Source organism: Taudactylus pleione, unplaced genomic scaffold (genome assembly GCF_031769625.1).
Source record: "Taudactylus pleione unplaced genomic scaffold, aTauple2 ptg000451l, whole genome shotgun sequence".
In the NCBI taxonomy this organism is placed as follows: Eukaryota; Metazoa; Chordata; class Amphibia; order Anura; family Myobatrachidae; genus Taudactylus; species Taudactylus pleione.
In genome coordinates, this window is record NW_028284853.1 from 8,273,613 (window position 1) to 8,294,790 (window position 21,178).

At 46.5% G+C, this 21,178-nt stretch overlaps 1 protein-coding gene across 1 annotated transcript in view; it reads left to right on the forward strand.

The window, feature by feature from the left end:
* LOC148505563 (uncharacterized) overlaps window positions 1-14,345 on the forward strand; it is a 48,593-nt gene extending 34,248 nt beyond the window's left edge. The window contains exons 6-10 of the mRNA XM_088448207.1: window positions 211-373; window positions 1,336-1,527; window positions 3,562-3,792; window positions 13,313-13,454; window positions 13,572-14,345. Coding sequence (XP_088304333.1) covers window positions 211-373; window positions 1,336-1,527; window positions 3,562-3,792; window positions 13,313-13,454; window positions 13,572-13,646 — 803 coding nt within the window. The 3' untranslated portion in view covers window positions 13,647-14,345. The remainder of the gene's footprint in view (window positions 1-210; window positions 374-1,335; window positions 1,528-3,561; window positions 3,793-13,312; window positions 13,455-13,571) is intronic.
* The last annotated feature ends 6,833 nt before the right edge of the window (window positions 14,346-21,178 follow it).

A 21,178-nucleotide genomic window follows, 5' to 3' on the forward strand; every position in this document is an offset into this window, starting at 1 on the left:
AGTACGATCACATTTTATGTCCCTTCAGTAAGTCTTCAGTAATTTCACTTTATTAAATAACCACCGTAGGAGAGGAAGTCATTCCCTGCCTAAAGGGGCCAGAATTCATTGGTGTCAATCTCAACCCCTGTCAAAGGCTTTTATTCCCAAACCTGTAATAACATTAATATGTAACGCACCACCCACTGTCCTGTCTCTCTTCCATGGAAGATCGTTCTGCTGATCCATGCGCAGACTGGTTCTCTTGCCCCCAGGAATTCCAATGTGAGCCTCTGCGCGAGTATAGCGCCCTCTGTCTGTCACCATGCCACAGCACCTTCTGCCACAACAACGGCATCTGCATTCATCGCAACGGGCAGGAGCCAGAGTGCCAGTGAGTAGAAACGTCTGCATTTCAGTATCACTTTTTATGAATAGGAGGAATATATAACGTTAATTGCAGATAAAGAAGACGTTTTTTTTTATTATTTTAAATAACATTTTAGTATAGTGTACTTTTAAAACAGAGGTAGGCATCCTGCGGATTTTGTACTGCTGGGGAACCATATGTCCAGCATGCCCTGCAAGCTAAAAGGTATGCTTATACTTGTAGTTCCACAGAGACTGGAGACACAGGTTGTCCAAGCCTGCATCATCATTTGCAGTTACAAGAACAGGACTTTTTCGCCTATCAGTCTTTGGGGGAGATTTACTAAGCCATGGATGGACAGGGCCGGGTCTTCAGAAGGAGCCGCGTCCTGTTCAGAAACGGGACTGAGACGAACTTTACCTGCTCGCGACCGAAAAAGGGGGCGTGACCTAATTACCGTAGGCCAGACCCCCTAAATTACGTTTATTTGTGGGCATATCCGTATGGCACGCATCTCGTTAACGTCAGGATGGGGGCGAGTCCAGCACTCCATCAGTAGCTGGGCTACCCCCAGCCATCTTCCTGCACTGAATGGATGCGCGCGGCATCCGCTGTCTTCTCCGGGGTTCGGCACAGCTGTGGAGGTGCCCAACATCTCGACCCCCTGCGGGTGGAACAGCGGGACAGTGTCCGAAAAACGGGACTGTCCAACTGAAATTGGGAATGGTTGGGAGAGGTGCGCCCTCTATGGGGTGGCTCCTCTGTTCCACCGCAATTGTCGAACGTGCCTCGAGCCGGCCCTGTGGATAGAGATAAAGTTGAGATAGATAAAGTACCAACCAATCAGCTTCTAACTGCCAATGTACAGGCTGTGTTTGAAAAATAACAATTAGAAGCTGATTGGTTGGTACTTTATCTCTCTCCGTGGCTTAGTACATCTAACTTTGAATATCTTGTTCTTATTTTACATGTCCTGACCCCATTAGGTGCCCAGTCGGCAGAGATTTCTGGTACATGGGACAAACATGCGACTACCGAATGAGTCACCATCGCCTTGCCGCCATTGCCTGTGCCATTGTGTTTTGCATTATTATTTGTGCCGCAGCTGCCGTTTTCTTCCTGGTGCGGAGGTTTCAGACACAGATCCTCCAACAGAAAGTGGCACAGACACAAAGCAGGTATATAACATAGGGTATGCAATGTCATTATGGCGTAGAGTGCGGCGCTGCAGGAGTTGACTTAAAGGGGACGATTAAATTCAATGCGAAGGCCGAAAAGTGCCAGTCAGATAAAGGCAGTTCTTGGCCAATAGCTTTGCTCATTTTCCCTGGCACACCATACAGCTGCGCAACAAAATTAGCAAAGTTTGGCTACCATGATAGATGGTAATGTGCGCATTCGACATCGCGCATAATTAAATTCCCCTCTAAGTGAATGGTTGCCATGGTAATATGAGACATGGGGGTATATTTACTAAAGTCCGGGTTTTTAGAAGTGGAGATGGTGCCCATAGCAACCAATCAGATTCTAGCTATTATCTCATAGAAGGTGCTAGATAAATGTTAAGTAGAATGTGATTGGTTGCTATGGGCAACATCTCCAGTTCTATAAACCTGCACTTTAGTAAATATACCCCTAGATTTGCAATGGTTGGCTGTGCCTTCCACCAACAGAATGTTCTGCACAGAAAATCTCTTCTCCTTGCTCGCCACCTGCTGGCTGCTACAGTTACTGAAAGACACTTGCTCAGGGTGTGAAAGTCAAGTGAGTAATGAGGCCAGCCTGGGAATCTGTTACCATGGTAACCAGTGGAGTGTGCCGATATAGGTTATACTTTCTCTGCAAGGTGTATAGCACATTGTTTGTGTTTCTGACACTGCAAGTAATAGTGTTTTCTAAGCAAATAGTTTTACTCCGATGAATGAAAAATGCAGTAACACTTGCAAAACTCATTGGGGCAATTCAATCCTGTTCGCATAGCCAAAAATGATCATACTTCCAACATCGCACATTTTTCTGAACACCTCTGCGGAGTGCAAGAGAATATATGCAGAGTTGGTGGGCGTGAGGTGCAGCAATTCTGACTGTTTCTACGGCATTTCATGACCATCACCCCTAATTCTAGTCCAGTTCTAAAGTCCCATTAGCACTGTAGCATATTGTGAAACGCGTGAGGTTCCATCGGAAACCTGCACGGTGACAGTCCACAGGATTTTAGGGAAGCAAAACTCACATTATTTCTTGCATCCCGTAGAGGAGTGAGCATAAATAAGCAATATTTGACCTACTATAGTAACCAGAAATGCCTACAGTAGCCTCTCGTATTAGTTTCTGATGAACAAAGGCTAATAAAGTCTGTAATGATATGGTCACTATATTCTGGGACAGAAGAGGAAGAATAAGAGAACAGCACAGAGAAGTAAAACCTTTCGTCCACCACCCATATGTCAGCATGTAATGCCCCCGTTTTCTCTGACCTAGCATATTTAGGGTTCCTATCAATTAAAATGGACACCCGTGGGACTGGAAACTTCTTCAGGCTATAGATTCTGCCCGTGCTTTATTTAAGATCCTAAATAGGGTATAACAGCTATATAGGAACCTAGTCCCTATTCTCCTATTATATGCTTCAGATGGTCAATAAGGGAGCTAAGTGTAGTATAGAGCTCCCAGTTTCAGATCATCACCCCACTATTACCCCATTTTTTCTGTTGCCCAATTTATAGGCTTCTGGAAAACTGGAACCTACAAGAGTTACAAACTCTCAAACCTCAGATTTGTTATTTGCAAAAAGGATAAATTTGAGACTTGCTGGACTAATGGTAACACTACCAATGGTGACCGGACGTGTCCAGGGTTCTAGACGCCCTAAACTACAGGATAGCATGAAGTATAAAACCTCCTCACCATGTGACCTAAAGGAAAGTGCTACACAAAGTGATATCACAGCCTGCCATATATAATAGCGCAATCCCTCTCGGGATTCCGACGGGCGGCGGTAAATTAACCGCATCCCTCTCCAATGTAGGACTGTTGTTAAAAGGACTTTTAACAGTAAGAGTTGCAAATTGTGAGTTTATTAGACAGCAGAGATCGCACAGCTCACCGGAGTATTGTAAACAGATTAATATGTTTTGTTCTCCCATAATAAATATTACCCTGATACTTTGGGGACTGTATGCTCGGTGACCTGACAATGTGTCTGTAATCAGTTACAGGAGGTTCAGTCGCTTTGATGATGTCCCCACGCATTTCTGGTGTCCCTCGCAAACATGGCTGACGGCCTCGGCCTCACTCAATTCTTTGGATAACCCGGCTTTCAGCAGCTCTGAAGAGGTGTTTCCACTGCAGGCCTTGGGGAGCTGCGTGTGTGGATGCCAGGACGGGGCACGGAACAGCGCCCCACCAAACCCTCCACAGCCACCTTCAAGGGCTCCACCCAGGTAACAGACAAAGTCTACAGTCATTGAGTGGATATTAGTCTAAGCATAAGTAACCTATGACTCTCACTAAGCAGAGGGTAGAGGGTGGTTCAATAACAACTAGGGTCATACTCCTGTTTTGCGATATTGTTTTATGATATTACTTTTGTTAATTTTAGTTACATTTTATAATATTTTTTTCTTTGCAGAGATTTTTTTTTAGCTATATACTGTATATATTTTATATATCTAACCGGTGAGGCACTGAGCTGTGTCATTGGCTCCTAGTGAATAAATGTACTGCAGCCCTTTCTATTTTATTGGGCCAGTCCACAAGTTAAATACATTTTTAATTAATTCTTAGGAGTTTTCGTCCTCCATATTGTTTTTCTACTGTGTTACATAGGGATTTTTATGAGAGGCAAGAATGCATTCGACATAGATTGAATAAAACTACACAAAGGGTACTACAGAATCATATTTAATAAAGTAGCATTTTGGGAGTAGACACAATTCTATGTGGAGGAGACACAGTTCAAATTAAAATATTGTAAAGCATTTTTTTCTAAACTCGTTCCTCAAGGCACTCTAACAGTCCAGGTTTTAAGGCTATCCATGTTTGAGCAGAAATATAAATACTGCACAGGACCAATGGGCAGTGGGGCTGCAGAGAGTCCCGGTTGCCTAGCATCATCAGACATTGCGGTTGGCGTGACACGGTGTCCTGGTCGCTTAGCAACGACCGGGACCCACCAGACCTGAAATCTACTTTGGCGGCTTCTACCATCAGCAGTACGTTTCCATATCTGAGGCAGAGGGCAGTGACCAGTGAAACGCATTAGATCAATGGAAACCGTAATGTATTTTCATTTCTGAATTATTATCCACTCACAAAGTTCTTATATTAACAGAACAAAAATTAGTTTGAAGACACTATCCCCTGCTGGAGCAGTCTCTCTTCATATGTTACATACAAGTATTACTAATAACAGCGCTACACTACTAAGGACCCTCCTAGCTGATATTATATATTTAGACAACTCAGTGGGCAGTGTACTGCAGCTTGCACTAAAGCCATCACTACTGCCACTGGCATGCATAGCAGGGTGCAGGGTGTGTAGCTTTTACTGATCTTCCCAGACAATATAGGGCAGTCTTATATCCTGCACCATGATGTTCCTCAGGCTGCACGGCCTGCAGCCCTCCGCACTGTATGAATAATAGATATAGTACATACAGACTAGTGTATAATGGCATAAACACAGCAGCCATATCCTATGCTATCCTGCACTTGTGAAGGATCCAGGATTTCCAGATTACTAATTTTACTCTGGAGTCCTGCAAACCCCGATATCGCCCTCTGCCATGACCATATAGATGTCAGTCACAACCTGCCCTAGTAAGTGGGAGTCTATATAGGTGTCCATCACAATCTGCCCTAGTAAGTGAAAGACTATATAACAGGGATGGGGAACCTTAGGCCCTGGGGCCGTATAAGGCCCTCGGAATCATTTGGCCTGGCCCTCAGAGCTTTTTTTTCTGCTAGCCCCGTCTGGCTAGTAGGGTACCTAGAAGGTCACTCTGCAGCCAGAATCTATGCGGCAGTGCCGCCTGGGGCGTCTTTAGGACGCTTCAGACAGTCACATAGCTGCCCTTACAGCTCCCCGGAGCATCCTCAGGATGCTCCAGGCATTGCTGTAATCACTGGCGACTGTGGCCCTGCCCCATGTGACGTCACACAGAGGGGGCCACACAGAGGGGGCGTGGCCTGCACCGGGCCCGCAAATAATTATATATATATCAAAATGACCCTCGGCAGAAAAAAAGATTCCCCATCCCTGCTATATAGGTACCCTTCACAATCTGCCCTAATGAGTGGGAGACTATATAGGTACCCGTCACAATCTGCCCTAATGAGTTTGATACTATATAGGTACCCTTCACAATCTGCCCTAATGAGTGGGAGACTATATACGTACCCGTCACAATCTGCCCTAATGAGTGGGAGACTATATATAGGTACCCGTCACAATCTGCCCTAATGAGTGGGAGACTATATATAGGTACCCGTCGCAAACTGCCATAGTGAGTTTGATACTATATAGGTAGCCATCACAATCTGCCTTAGTGAGTGGGATACTATATAGGTACCCGTCACACTCACATTGTTAATGTTATGAAATAGTCTGTAATTCCCAATACTGACCAACTGAGTGCAACACTGCACAGACAAGGAGCTGCCATATTACTGTTAATCTGCTGTTAGTCTGCCCTAGTGAATGTGATACTATATAGGTACCCGTCACAATCTGCCCTAGTGAGTGGGAAACTACTGTATATAGGTGCCCGTCACAATCTGCCTTAGTGAGTGGGAGAATATATATGTACCCGTCACGGTATGCAGTCGGGAAGCCGGCGGACCTAATCCAGACAGTCGGCTTCCCGACTGTCAATTCCCGGCAAGGGTCTAAGACAGGCGTTGATATGCCGACGCCTGTCATTAGACATACGTTGGGAGCCCGGCGCCCGGCATCTCGATCGAAAGGGACGCCGGGCGGCAAGTGCGGATAGCGGCGGGGCGGGAGGGTTAGGTTTAGGGTTCCCGGGGGAGACTTAGGGTTAAGCTCCCCCCTGGGAGGTTAGGTTTAGGCTAGGGGAAGGGGGGTTAGAGTTAGGCACCCCCCTGGGGGACTTAGGCTTAGGTGGCGGGGAGGGGGGGGATTAGGGTTAGGCACCCCTAAGGGAGGGTTAGGGGGTAGAAATAGGTTAGTATATACTTACCTTTGACGATCAGGATTTCCTCCTCTGTCGGGATTCCAACCCGGAGGTAAATCATACCGATTCCCCCGTCACAATCTGCCTTAGTGAGTGGGAGAATATATAGATGCCCATCCCATGAATCTGCCCTTGTGAGTGGGAGACTAAGCAGGCATGGGGTGGGGTGGGGTAGCCAGACAGAAAGGGGTGATTTGCATGTCTGTCTGCCGCGATCCGGCACATGCGCACACAGGACGGCAGCCAGAGAGTGTGCAGTGAATATCTAATCTGATTTTCTGATCTCACTCCATATATGTGATTGTATCCTCTCCCACCACTCCAGTGCTGCAGGGGTTAGTGAAATCCTGATGCGGACTCAGAGACCCTATTACCTTAGCAGCGGAGGTATTGGGAATGTGCAGGAACGCAGTGCTGTTATTGGCTGGGCTGTTGTCATGGTTACACTTCTCTCAGCACTGGGAGTGCGGAGGCTGCTTCAGGGAAGATGTTGAGGACAGGCTTACTGAGAGAGGGGGGGGGAATCTATTACAATCTGTAAGAGTATCGCACAGAGGGGGCACAACGTCCCCTTCACTAACCCACAGACACTCTTTTAGGTAATGCCACCTTCTAGGTAAACTGATATGTCAGTATGTGTCATTCCTCCCCATTCCACATTAATGGTTGGTAAAACGTCGAATTGCAGGGTGCGATGATGGCGGCCTCGCTGGGGTCTCTGATTTTATTTATTTCCTTCCAGCTTAAACATAAATCTAACATTTGTGCAGCTTCTTATGTAATAAGTATCATTAATTTCCTCACTGAGACTATGCTCATTGTTTAATCCAGTGCCTTCATATATAACCCGGTCATTACATAGAGACACATGTATACTGCCGCAGTACACGGAGAGATACACGTACACTGCCGCAATACACAGAGAGACACACGTACACTGCCGCAATACACAGAGAGACACACGTACACTGCCGCAGTACACGGAAAGACACACGTACACTGCCGCAGTACACGGAAAGACACACGTACACTGCCGCAATACACAGAGACACACGTATACTGCCGCAATACACAGAGAGACACACGTACACTGCCGCAATACACGGAGAGACACACGTACACTGCCGCAATACACGGAGAGACACACGTACACTGCCGCAGTACACGGAGAGACACACGTACACTGCCGCAATACACGGAGAGACACACGTACACTGCCGCAATACACGGAGAGACACACGTACACTGCCGCAATACACGGAGAGACACACGTACACTGCCGCAATACACGGAGAGACACACGTACACTGCCGCAGTACACAGAGAGACACACGTACACTGCCGCAGTACACGGAAAGACACACGTACACTGCCGCAGTACACGGAGAGACACACGTACACTGCCGCAGTACACGGAGAGACACACGTACACTGCCGCAATACACGGAGAGACACACGTACACTGCCGCAGTACACGGAGAGACACACGTACACTGCCGCAGTACACGGACACACGTACACTGCCGCAGTACACGGAGAGACACACGTACACTGCCGCAGTACACGGAGACACACGTACACTGCCGCAATACACGGAGACACACGTACACTGCCGCAATACACAGAGAGACACACGTACACTGCCGCAATACACGGAGAGACACACGTACACTGCCGCAATACACGGAGAGACACACGTACACTGCCGCAGTACACGGAGAGACACACGTACAACGCCGCAATACACAGAGACACACGTACAACACCGCAATACACAGAGACACGCGTACAACGCCGCAATACAGAGAGACACGCGTACACTGCCGCAATACACAGAGGGACACGTACACTGCCGCAATACACAGAGAGACACATGTACACTGCCGCAATACACAGAGGGACACATGTACACTGCCGCAATACACAGAGAGACACATGTACACTGACGCAATACACAGAGGGACACATGTACACTGCCAGAGTACACAGAGAGACACATGTACACTGCCGCAATACACAGAGAGACACGCTAACACTGCCGCAATACACAGAGGGACACACGTACACTGCCGCAATACACAGAGAGACACGCTAACACTGCCGCAATACACAGAGGGACACACGTACACTGCCGCAATACATAGAGGGACACACGTACACTGCCGCAATACACAGAGAGACACACGTACACTGCCGCAGTACACGGAAAGACACACGTACACTGCCGCAATACACAGAGAGACACACGTACACTGCGGCAATACACGGAGAGACACACGTACAACGCCGCAATACACAGACACACGTACAACGCCGCAATACAGAGAGACACGCGAACACTGCCGCAATACACAGAGGGACACATGTACACTGCCGCAATACACAGAGGGACACATGTACACTGCCAGAGTACACAGAGAGACACATGTACACTGCCGCAATACACAGAGAGGCAAATGTACACTGCCGCAATACACAGAGAGACACACGTACACTGTCGCAATAAACAGACACACGTACACTGCCGCAATACACAGAGAGACACATGTACACTGCCAGAGTACACAGAGAGATACATCTGGAAACACACGTGCATTTCGTTCACATACATGCTTTTAAAGTAAAGAGCATTTGTCTTGTGGCTGGATTGTCACAATTTATCTGAGTCCATCAGTAACGTGATCAAAGACAGGACCTGATCCAGATGGGACGCTAAGACATTAGCAGCTGCTGTGCGAAAATATGCTGTTACAGCCGCCTGGAAATGTATTGAGATGCCCACAGCGGCCTCACAGATCCAAGTAAGGGTGTACAAATATGCAGCGGTGGTCGCAGATCCAAGCAAGGGCGTACAAATATGCAGTGGTGGTCGCAGATCCAAGCAAGGGCGTACAAATATGCAGCGGTGGTCGTAGATCCAAGTGAGGGCGTACAAATCTGCAGCGGTGGTCGCAGATCCAAGCAAGGGCGTACAAATATGCAGCGGTGGTCGCAGATCCAAGCAAGGGCGTACAAATATGCAGCGGTGGTCGCAGATCCAAGTAAGGGCGTACAAATATGCAGTGGTGGTCGCAGATCCAAGCAAGGGCGTACAAATATGCAGCGGTGGTCGCAGATCCATGCAAGGGCGTACAAATATGCAGCGGTGGTCGCAGATCCAAGCAAGGGCGTACAAATATGCAGCGGTGGTCGCAGATCCAAGCAAGGGCGTACAAATATGCAGCGGTGGTCGCAGATCCAAGCAAGGGCGTACAAATATGCAGCGGTGGTCGCAGATCCAAGCAAGGGCGTACAAATATGCAGCGGTGGTCGCAGATCCAAGTAAGGGCGTACAAATATGCAGCGGTGGTCGCAGATCCAGGCAAGGGCGTACAAATATGCAGTTGTGGTCGCAGATCCAAGCAAGGGAGTACAAATATGCAGCGGTGGTCGCAGATCCAAGCAAGGGCGTACAAATATGCAGCGGTGGTCGTAGATCCTTCCATAATTGACCATCATAGTATCTATATGGTCATGCATAATTGCTGAGGGAAATGAGACATTGGCGCCATATTTTCTGCATACAGGATCACAGCTGTAGGCAGATACACGCCCCGAAAATGTGCGGTACACGGCAGTGTGTTTGCCGTCACTCCGTTACCTTCCACAATACGACCCCCATCTGTCAATCACTTGCGGAAAAAAACTCACTACAACCATAGTCGCATTTGATCGCTATTCAATCACTGAGCGCGTGTAAGACGCATGCGCAGTCCAGCGATAATCGCTCAACAGCATGAACATCGAAATAGCACCATATCTGAATGACACCCAGAGTCTGTAAGAGGACACCTGACCACTAAGCTAGCCGTCCTAGTACTGATACAATCAATGAGTGTCAACATCTGTGTAGCATTAAATCAGGACAATCACAGGTCTGATTACCCCACAATGTAGCCTATATTTTCTGAACGAACACTCAGCAGGAAGATTCTAGAGAATAATACTGTAACTTTTGTCTTTGGGGAGGAGGGGTGGGGTTGACTTTAGGCTCTGCAATGCGTCTCTGGCAGAGAGAGAGAATGGTTTCATAGATAGCTGCAATTTTGCTGTTTAATTAAGAGCTTGCACGCTGTGTGTTTTTGTCCTGTGCTCCATTAAGTCGACCTCACAGAACCTGGAAGAATGTTTGATTGGGCATAGAGGCAAATAAATCAAATACAGCTCAGCTTACAGTGCCCTCTCCCCCTCCCCCCCCCCAATGTAACCCTTTCCTCCAGGACAGGAAGCAGATGTGTGAGGGGCACAAGCTTCGTAATTCTGTGTCTGTGAACACTTTGTACTCTGGACAATCAATGGCACTGCATATTATTATCCTTTATTTATATGGCGCCACAAAGGTTCCGCAGCGCCTTACATAGTACATCAGTGAGCACACAAGAAAAACAATTATTAGTAATACAAAACAATGCAGGACAAGGACATGGTTTATACACATAGCTGCATATAACACAAGAAGCCGGGTGTCAGCAGCCAATGAGGGAGTTAGGAGTACATCATAGTATAAGTAGGGGAAGGAGAAGCACATGAGGGACGAGGGCCCTGCTCGTGAGAGCTTACATTCTAAAGGGGAGGGGCAGACAGACAGGGGTGACACAGATGGGGTAGATAGTGAGGAAGGAGCATGGAGCAGTGGGTTAGGATATAAGCTGCGGAATATGTGTATTATAAGATGACCTGATGTTATGTCAAACTTAAGTTCTTCATCTATCTCTATAACATAAATATTTGTGGGTTTTAGCATCTAAATACATCCAGCTAAAAATGCAGGTATTATGGGACTGTCCCGCCATCCTAATAGTGAATACTTTGTCCTAGCTGCTGGGTGCTATGCCATGCTCCTGTGAGTAGGTGCTTCTCACATGCTAGACCCACCCAAAAAGAGGTGCAGCCATGCCCAACATGCTGTGGCCACGCCCCATCCAGGGGGGCCCCCCAGGATGATGCTGTACCCAGGCCCTGGATTTCTCTTGGCAGCCCATTCAAAGCCACTCCTTATATTCCGCTAACGGATTAGCTACATGAATTGTGACTAGTGGCAGCAAGGGTGGACGTCATGTTTTACTGTAGAAACTGTGAGCTTGATAGCAGAAGGTAACCAGGTGACCTAGTTATGTATCTAATGTATGTTTCAAAACGTGAACATTTTAAATTAAGGTTCAACAGATTTACAGCTGGGCGGTCATTCTGCCTATCCCATACTTGTCTTGCTGTAAAAATTCTCCCTAAGGGGCCTATCTAATCGAGGAATATTTTCGTGATATGAAGTATCTCCTGGACGTATTTACGGAAGACCCCCGCAGATGTCGGAGAGATCTGCTGCCATCCCCCGTTTTCACACTTACATTTTTTTTTTGTGGGGGCTGCTTATTTGTAGAGTCTACAAAGCTCCGGAATCCCTCCCCAGCACCCCTGCACGCAGAACTACGGAGGGGTCCCGAGTAGTGAAGTGACAACCTTCTTTAGAGCCCCTGTCTCTGTGTGTTACAATACAGTGGGGCAATCCTCAATTTCTTATCAATCCTTAATTTGGTATTGCCACAATAAGCAGCTTCTGCGCCTTTGGTTTCAAAGCCATCACCACCAGCTCTATACTGATTGTAAGAAAGCCCACTACAATTAGGGAGGTTGCCTATGACTGACAAAGCCTGTAGAGAAGTTTGCTTGGCTCCAGAGCATTTGCAATGTGAAAATACACAAGGTCTCTTCACAAAATGCAATTACTTTCAACTTTGCAACAGTCCCTAAAGCTGTATACACACACGATTTTGTTACCAACGATTTTATGAACGATTTTCTGTCAGATTAAAAAATCTGACAGATAATCTGAAAGATAATTTGACAGAAAATCTGAAAGATAAAGTGTAATGAACGATTTTGCATATTCCCTTACTGAAAATCATTGAGTTGACAAGTCTGACTGAACTACAAACTACAAACGTGAACGCGCATGAACGATAATCGTTCATCATTTGACTCAGAAAGTGAACGATTTTTTCAAACAATTATCGTTAAACGATATCGTTTAAAAAATTGTTGTGTGTGTGTATGCAGTTTTAGGCTTCAGATAATGAGTGGGAACTTTTATACCAGGTGTCTGTGGGCACCTTTTGGGCTTCCAAGCTTACCTGAGACTGCAATGCCTAGCAGGTCTGCTAACCTAGCCACCGGTGGCCCATATCTGGTATAGCGGCATCTCTCAATTATCAGTCTTTTCGGGACTTGTATACCAGTAAAGGTGCATACACACGTAATGATTTCTTGAACGATTTAACTATAACGACGTCATTATCATTCAATCGTTGAAAAAAATCGTTCAGTTTCTGAGTTATCGTTCATGCGCGTTCCTGTTTGTAGTTCATTCTGACTGACCAACTGAATGATTTTCATTAAGGGAAGTTACAAAAAATCGTTTGTAGTTAAAAAAATCGTTAATTACACTTTAAATAATCTGACAGAAAATCGTTCATAAAAGCGTTGGTAACAAAATCGTTGTGTGTATGCACCTTTTCTTCTAAAGCCGCCTCAAATCCAACGCCGGGACATCCATGCTGGTGTCTATCAGCCAGGTATGTGCTGTAAGATAGGCGTTACATGCTTATTATAATTTCTGAACGTAGATATGTTTTAGGTGGAAACATAAATGATGAACTTTTTTCATAATATGTTTTATAGCGTGTTCTAGTAATGCCAAGGAAGTGACATTGCAGTGTCTGCTGTATCCTAGGCTAGAGACCAGCTGCAGCAGTGTCAATGACCTGATGATAGATTCGGGGAAAGCGAGTGATGTGTCGGTTTGCAGCTGGCCCATGGAACCCATTCACTGGACTCCCTTCCCGATCTTGCACCAGCTCTCTCTACAGTCTCCGGTATGTGGAACTGCATAGATCTCACTAACCGTTTCCCATGGGTTTGAGAGTGACAACACATTGGACAGAGCTACTGTAGTGCTCCCTTCATTCATGATGCTTCTCTCTCTATTTCAGTTTCATGCTCGTAGGCCTCACTCTTACTTTGAAGGAATGGAGTTGGTCAACACAGAGAGGAGCTGGACGGCATAGCTGCCGGAGATGTCATGGAAGAGTCTTAGAAGAAGGGTTCATGAACAGGGTTTTATAAAGGACACTGAAGACAGTGCCTCCGCTATGTTTAATGGTCTCTGCGCCTATCTGTAAACTGGGTGCTGACCCTGCAACAATGGACCTGACCATATTGAAGACCTCAGAGTCACCAGCTCATACTGTGAATAGAACTAGTGATGGTTCAAGCATCATGGAGTGAACTTATACCATGCAGTGGTTTAATGTCCTCACAGGAACTTCAGCCCCACAAGTCCTTGGTTGGACAGGGACGATGCACACGTCATACACTGCGTGTTGCACTTATTGTGTTGTTCATCATCCTGTGTGATTGCAGAAACTCCCATGGTCACCCCCTCTATAGACTGCTCTGGACTGTTGCATCACGCCATTGCCATACAATGATTTCATACACTACTGTCTTGCCAATTTGTGCAATAGATGAAAGCGTTAATGCCCATAATAAAGTGTTCAGTAATTGTGTAGAGAGCAGTCGTGGGCCCCTAGACAGATGGGTGGGCTGTCACCTTCCCCATACAGTGTGTCAGAGAGAAAGTGAGAACTTGTGTTACAGTACATGTGGGATCCACACAATGTTGGGGGACTGGGTACAATAATCACTTTTGTTAAAAATCTGAAATACACAAGCAATGCTTTATACAGATATTGTAAACAAACATTAAAAAAAAAAAAAAACTAAATGTACAATATTTTCTCTTGATCTGTGATACATACAAGAAAATACTGTATAGGATATCTGCTAGACAGGAGCCCCCCCAATTTTTTTTTTTTGGTGGCTCCTGTCTTCCCTCTATAGATGCACTATGACATCCTTGTGCCGGGGGATGCAGACATTTTTAATTGTCAGGAAATGTGTGATTATAGGATTAGATGTGCTCTACCTCACCTCCCCTCCCCCTGCCGCCCCAATGTATAAGCACTCACAGAGGCAGGGGAACGGTAGTTTGACAGAGGGGAGGCATGATCACCGGAGAGCATCTGGATAAGTCATTAGGAAGTCCAGGCATGAGCAGAATATTTCCTCCATCCTGACCTCAAATTTAGGGGCATATCCAATTAGCCACGGGATTTCACCCACAGCTAATTGACTGGCAAAAATCCCGCAACACTGGGATTAGCTATTTAATTAAATAGCTATTTCCCCGCATCATTAGACCGGGACTCCCACGGGAGAACACACTGATTCTGCAAAAACTGCGGAATCAGTGTATTAATCCCTCTCACACGAGGCCGAATAGGGTGGCTTCACGCTGATTTTTACCTCGCACCTACATGAGTTGCGAGGTAAAGTCCAACGGCGGGGACTCGTGCGCAGGGTCTCAGGGACACCCGCGCAATGAATCCCCGCTAATTGAATCCCAACCAGCGCAGCTAATTGGATATGCCCCTTAGGGGCACACTTATTGGAGTTGTCCCCGATTCCAAATTATGTGGTCTTTTAGTGGCTATTATATGGTGATCTCCAGAAAATATCAACCTGAAATACAAATAGAGCCAGCTGATGGCAGAGGACACTTAATGTGCATCATGTCGACAAGCCTGGCACTTGCACACACGGGGGCACCCTCATTTAAAAGGAGAGTACCCTCAAAACAAATGAGCCCCCTTAGTAGTTAATGCCTGGGGATCACTAGACAGTAACACCCTATACCACAGAAAGCGTTGGGAAATCCAGATGTTCTGATACCAAGATCTGCTTCTTCTGGTCATCAATAGAAGTTATACTGCTTCACAGATATGCCCAAAAAGGGACAAAATAAGCTCAGCAGCGAAGGAGTTGAAAAAAAAAAAAATGCAAATATCAAAGTGAAAATAACTTGTGCACTAAAATCTACTTTCATTTATTTTGTTTTTACCTATGTTTAGGATAGCATTCAGACCCAGAAACCAGAACAGTAAATCATTAATAAAAATTATATAGTAGGTAAATTTGCCGCGCACCCATCACCTGGAGTGAAGCAGCCATCTTGAAAGCGCACCCAATCGATTCACTTGGGAGTCAGTGGCAGTTGTCAATATTCATCAGGGCAACAGATAAACATGCTGGAAAGAAAGGTGTCTTCTCATTCAAAAACATTACACTTTAGATTACAGAGGTCAGTGTAAGTGAAACCATTGATGGTGCATCCCTCGATGGCCACCCTGCACTGGGGAAAGACAGGCAGTGGGCCAATCAGAAAAGGGGGTGGGGCTTATCTGACAACCAGGGGCACAGCTAAGATCAACAGCCAGCACAGGGGGGAGAAGATGGAGAGCAATATTACCACCTTGCTTACTATTGGAACACAGATGAGGGTTGATGACCATCACGAAAAGGGTGGTATATGTTAGAGTAGTGGTAGAACAGCTCAAGAAAACAGTTTCTCATGAATGATTAGACACTTGCATGAGGGACACCAAGCTGTAAATTCTGAAGAGCACACATCATACATGAAAACAGACACATACAAACATTTCAGGTTCCCCCACTTGACCAGTATAATGAGCGATGGGCATGATATTTGGAGAGGATTTAATCACATGCTTGGGTGATATTACCTTACGACAGGGTTGGGTAACCCCACGTCCGGAGTGCTGCAAATGGGAGTGCTCTTGGGCAGGTCATGTGGTGTCCATGTCCATGAAGGGACCAGACTCCTCAGTTCTGTGGGCAACCCAATGTTGAAAAAGGTGACCATAACCAATGGAGAGGAGCTGATGGACTGTCTGGGGGACAGATTGCTATATGTCCAACCTAGTTCACAGTAGAATGTGAGCCGACACCTCTTACTAGGGAGAGAGAAGCACTTGGCATTCATCAATCCATTTGTGATGCTCGAGCCCACCTTTAGGAAAAGTATAGCATTATGGTATAACATACCGTTTGATTCTTTTTCTTCGAGGTCCACAGGAATTACCTTGGGATATACAGTTGGATAGCATCCAATGCACCAAAGCTTTGGAGCTCCCAGCATGCACCGGTCCCCCTCCCTATATTCCTCGCCCCCAGCCACACAGTTCGTGATCATGACAGAGACGGAGAGTGGAGAAGGAAGAAAAACTTTCACAAAAAAAAACACTCGACAAGTGAAGGAATCTGTGATATAAAGTTTAAGAACAAGTCCATCAGGCCAGGTGCGTCAGGGTGGGTGCCATGTGGACCTCAAAGAAAAAGAATTATCAAAAGGTCTGTTATACCATTATTCTGTATTTCTTCCTCAGGTTCCATAGAAATTACCTTGGGATGTCATAGAGCACCGCCCACAATGGTCCAACAGACCGAGTGGAATGTGCTGTCACCTTGTTAGGAAAAGGGAAAGCAGCCCGTGTATAAACCTGAGAAATGGTCATACAAAGCCAGCGAGACAAGGTTTGTTTGTTTGCTGGCCAACCTCTTTTGTAAAAGCCAAATAACACAGAGTGAATCAGAGTTCCTGATGGATTTGGTCCGATCCACGTAGATACGAAGGGCTTGAACCACATCCAAGGAAGCTTGGTCTGAAGACTTAAAGGCCGGCACTACAATTTCCTCATTTATGTGAAACTAGGACATAACCTTCGGGAGGTAGCCTGCCTTGGTATGGAGGACAGCTCTATTTTGATGAAATATGGAGAACGACATGACAATGCAGCCAAGTCCAAAACTCTGCGAGCCGAAGAGATGGCGAGAAAAAACAAAGTCTTGGCCATCTCAAGTCCACCTTATCCAAGGGTTCAATGGGATGCCTCTGCAGTGCCCTGAGAACCAAAACAAATCCCATGGTGCCACCGGTGGGAGAAATGGAGGTTGCAGTCTAAGAACCCACTGAAAGAATGTTCTAACATCCGGCAGAGGGGCAATCTTACACTGGAATCAAACTTTCAAAGCGGAAACTTGGACTTTCAAGGTAGCCAGGCAAAGACCTAAGTCTAGCCTGGAGAAAACCAAGTACTCTTGATACCTTGAATATCTTAGGGTCATATTTCCTATTGAAACACCACAGAAAAAATGACCGCCAAATCCTGTGATAGATGCGAGCAGAAGCAGGCTTCCTTGCTCTCATCATCGTCTGTATCACTGAAGGAGAAAACCTCTTGCCTTTAAGACGGAAGACTCAAGAGCCAAGCCATCAAAGCCAGCCGAGGCAAATCCTGGTATAGACAAGGACCCTGCATTAACAGGTCCTGCCGCAATGGCAGTGGAAACAGACTGTCTATAGATGCATGCCATTATCTTGGTGAATACCCTACGGGCTATGGCAAGCCTGAAGGGTAGAGCCTAAAACTGATAGTGTTGCCGATCTACTGCCAACCTGAGAAAAGCCTGGTGCGATTTTGTAACCGAGATATGCATCTTGTACGTCCAAGGAGACCATGAAGTTCCCCAGGCTCCATTGCCAACACAATTGACCGTAGGGTTTCCATACTGAATTTGCACACTTTGATAAATCTGCTGAGAGATTCTAGATTCAATATAGGGCGGTGTGATTGATTGGGTTTTTGAATTAAAAACATAATTGAATAGTAATCCCTTCCCTGTTGCGTCACAGGGACAGGGACTATAACACTTGATTCCAGGAGGGTTCCAATAGATTCCCGGTAGGCCGCGGCTCTGACTGGGTCTGTAGGAATGGTTGTGCCCACAAACCTTTGAGGGGGATGCCTGAGGAACGTGATGGCATAGCCCTGAGAGACAAGATCTCGTACCCAGGCATCTGTAGTGGTCCGATGCCAGGCCTGAGTAAACTGCAAGAGTTGTCCCCCAACCCTGCCATCCTCCAGGGGGAGGCCCGCCCCATCAGACAGTGGACTTACCATCTGGCTTGGCAGAATGGCGTTTGGCTGACCAAATGCCTTTGGGCTATATCCTCTTGCCAGTTTGTTTGGCCGAGGACTGCTTCTTTGTCCAAACTTGTGGACGAAAGGACCGATATGGCCGCCTCTTAGAGGTAGATGGGGATGGCAATCTGCCTTCCAGGTTTTAAGCCAGAGGGACCTACAAGCTGCCACCGAGTTGGCCGAGATCCTAGACGCTAGGACACCTGCGTCAATCCCCGCCTCTACCATATACATCGTTGCTTCTTGCAACTGACCAAGGAGAGACCGCTGCTCTATAGACGGGTCAACCATAGACGCCTCTAGCGCCTTGATCCACTCCTCCATAGCCTTAGCTACTCAGGCTATAGCCATAGCTGGCCTGGTAAAAGCTCCTGATAACGAAAACATTAATTTTAAATGATTGACAATCTTTCGATCTGTACCCTCTGTTAACGAGGATGCTGCCGGGATGGGCAATGTAGCGCTTTTGATCAGCCTTGTCACATGCGCATCTATTGTTGGTAGAATCTCCCATTTATTACATGCCCCCGGAGAAAATGGATATCAAGAGGTCAAATTCTTAGTGGCCTGAAAATGCTTATTAGGAGTCTCCCAAGCTTCATCCATAAGATTCGTCAGTTGCCCAGACCGAGGAAAATAATCTTTAGACACAGACTGATGCCTAAAGACTGGCTCATCCATCCGAGCAACTTCCTCTACCCCCTTTATGTTGAGGCCAGTTCGAACCCCTATAACCAGATAGGGAACATCAACTATAATAATCTATTTCATAGACAGATTCAGCGCTCTGAGTTTGAGAGTCTGATGAGGTCATTGAGTCAATAAGTGACACCTGACGAGATCTCTTCTTCAGCTTCTTTATCCCCATTGGCTTCTCCACCTGCGGAGAGAGTGAGGATGGCAATACACTGACTGGAGTGAGCCGCAGAGTAATTCCAACAGGGATTCATAGGAGGCATATATACAGGATGCGGCAGAGTCTGTGGGTACCCTACAACCTTTGGCACCACGGCCAGAGTTCGCACCTCAGTAGCTTTGACTGTCAAATAGGACAAAACTTGAGGTGTAATAGCATTCATTTGTGGCTCTATTGTTGGTACAGATGTATTAGATATATCCTGTAATAATCTACAACATCTACTACATATTCCATCCATCCTTGATTAGACAGGCTTGTAGAACAGAATTTTCAAGATAAATCAACTGATAAGCTCAGTTTCTGCTCATTACCTTCAGCCATGATATTATATCAATGGTATAATGTACACAGAGTATACATGCACAAAAATGGCTTTGTATCAAGGCCCCCACACACCGTCAGATGGATGAGGAGAAACACAGTGATAGCTTGAAAACAACAAGTAGTGTACAAGCAGCAGTAACTAGGGTAAGCAGTCGGGAAGCCGACGGAAGTAATCCCGACCGCCGGCTTCCCGACTATCTAATCGCGGCAAGGCACTAATGACAGGCGTCGATATCCCGATGCCTGTCAGACCTACGCCTGGCTTACCTTCGACCGGTAAACCAGGTGTCGGGCTCCCGGCGTAGGTCTAATGACAGGCGGCGGGTTATCGACGCCTGTCATTAGACCTACACCGGGAGCCCGACACCCGGCTTACCGGTCGAAGGTAAGCCGGGCGCCCCGCGTGGATACCTACCATTGCACAGCGAGTCCTGGAAGGGTGACTAGGCATACCTGGATGACCCCCATATTCAGTGAGACATAGGAATAGCATTTTCCCTCAAATGCATTGAAGCAGACCTCAGTATCCAACCTGACAAATGCCAGATTGAGATGGTAGAGTTATTATAGCAGGAGGCACAAGGATGGAGATTCGGCCAGAGCAAACTATTTTGTTATGGCCTTAGCACTCAAATCAGAAACTGGTCTGAGCCTTACAAGGGAGGGCTGGAAACTATAGGAAGATTGTGCCACAGTTTGCACAATTGCCAAGCCATTGACCTTGAAATCCAAGAAGTATGCCAAACAGATGGATTATGTCCCCAAAATGCAAGTTCACCCAGCTGCAGGCAGCACTAATGCAAGCCTATTGTCACCACCCCTGACTTCCAATGGCAGTGCAGACTGATGACTTTTGCTGCAGATTGGGAGCAATACTTAAGGTGCATATCCCCACTACACGTGAGTGGTACGACTGTACGATTACAACATTGTAATAGTTAATCATCCTGTGCAGTGGATAATGTGCCCACACTGAACGATCACATCAGGTTTGCCTGCATGTTCAGGCGATGAGCGCGCATCGCTGGTCGTTGCCGGCATAATTACTGCACGATTAATGAGCAATTGAACGATAACAATGTCATAATCGCTCATTTTTCTTGTGTAGTGGATACGCGCCTTTAGCCAAGTGGAAACAGATGGGCTGTAGCACCCTATCACATTCCTCTCCCAAAAACTAGTGGACGAGGAGATTGCTTAGGCTACCATCAAAAAAGGAGTGGCTTTTCATCTGGGCACTCAATAAGCTCCAGCTGTACGGACAGGAGTTCTTGCCCATAATCATCTAACTACACAGGCCTGCATGAGAATTAACGAATTGCGTTGAAGCCTGGCTCCAGTCTTAAAACTTTTCTAAATGTCACAGAGTTGGAACCACAGGAACACAAACTCTACCAGCAAGCAGGAGCTCAACATGAATTGAAACAGCCACTCAAAAGCACAGGAGGCAGAA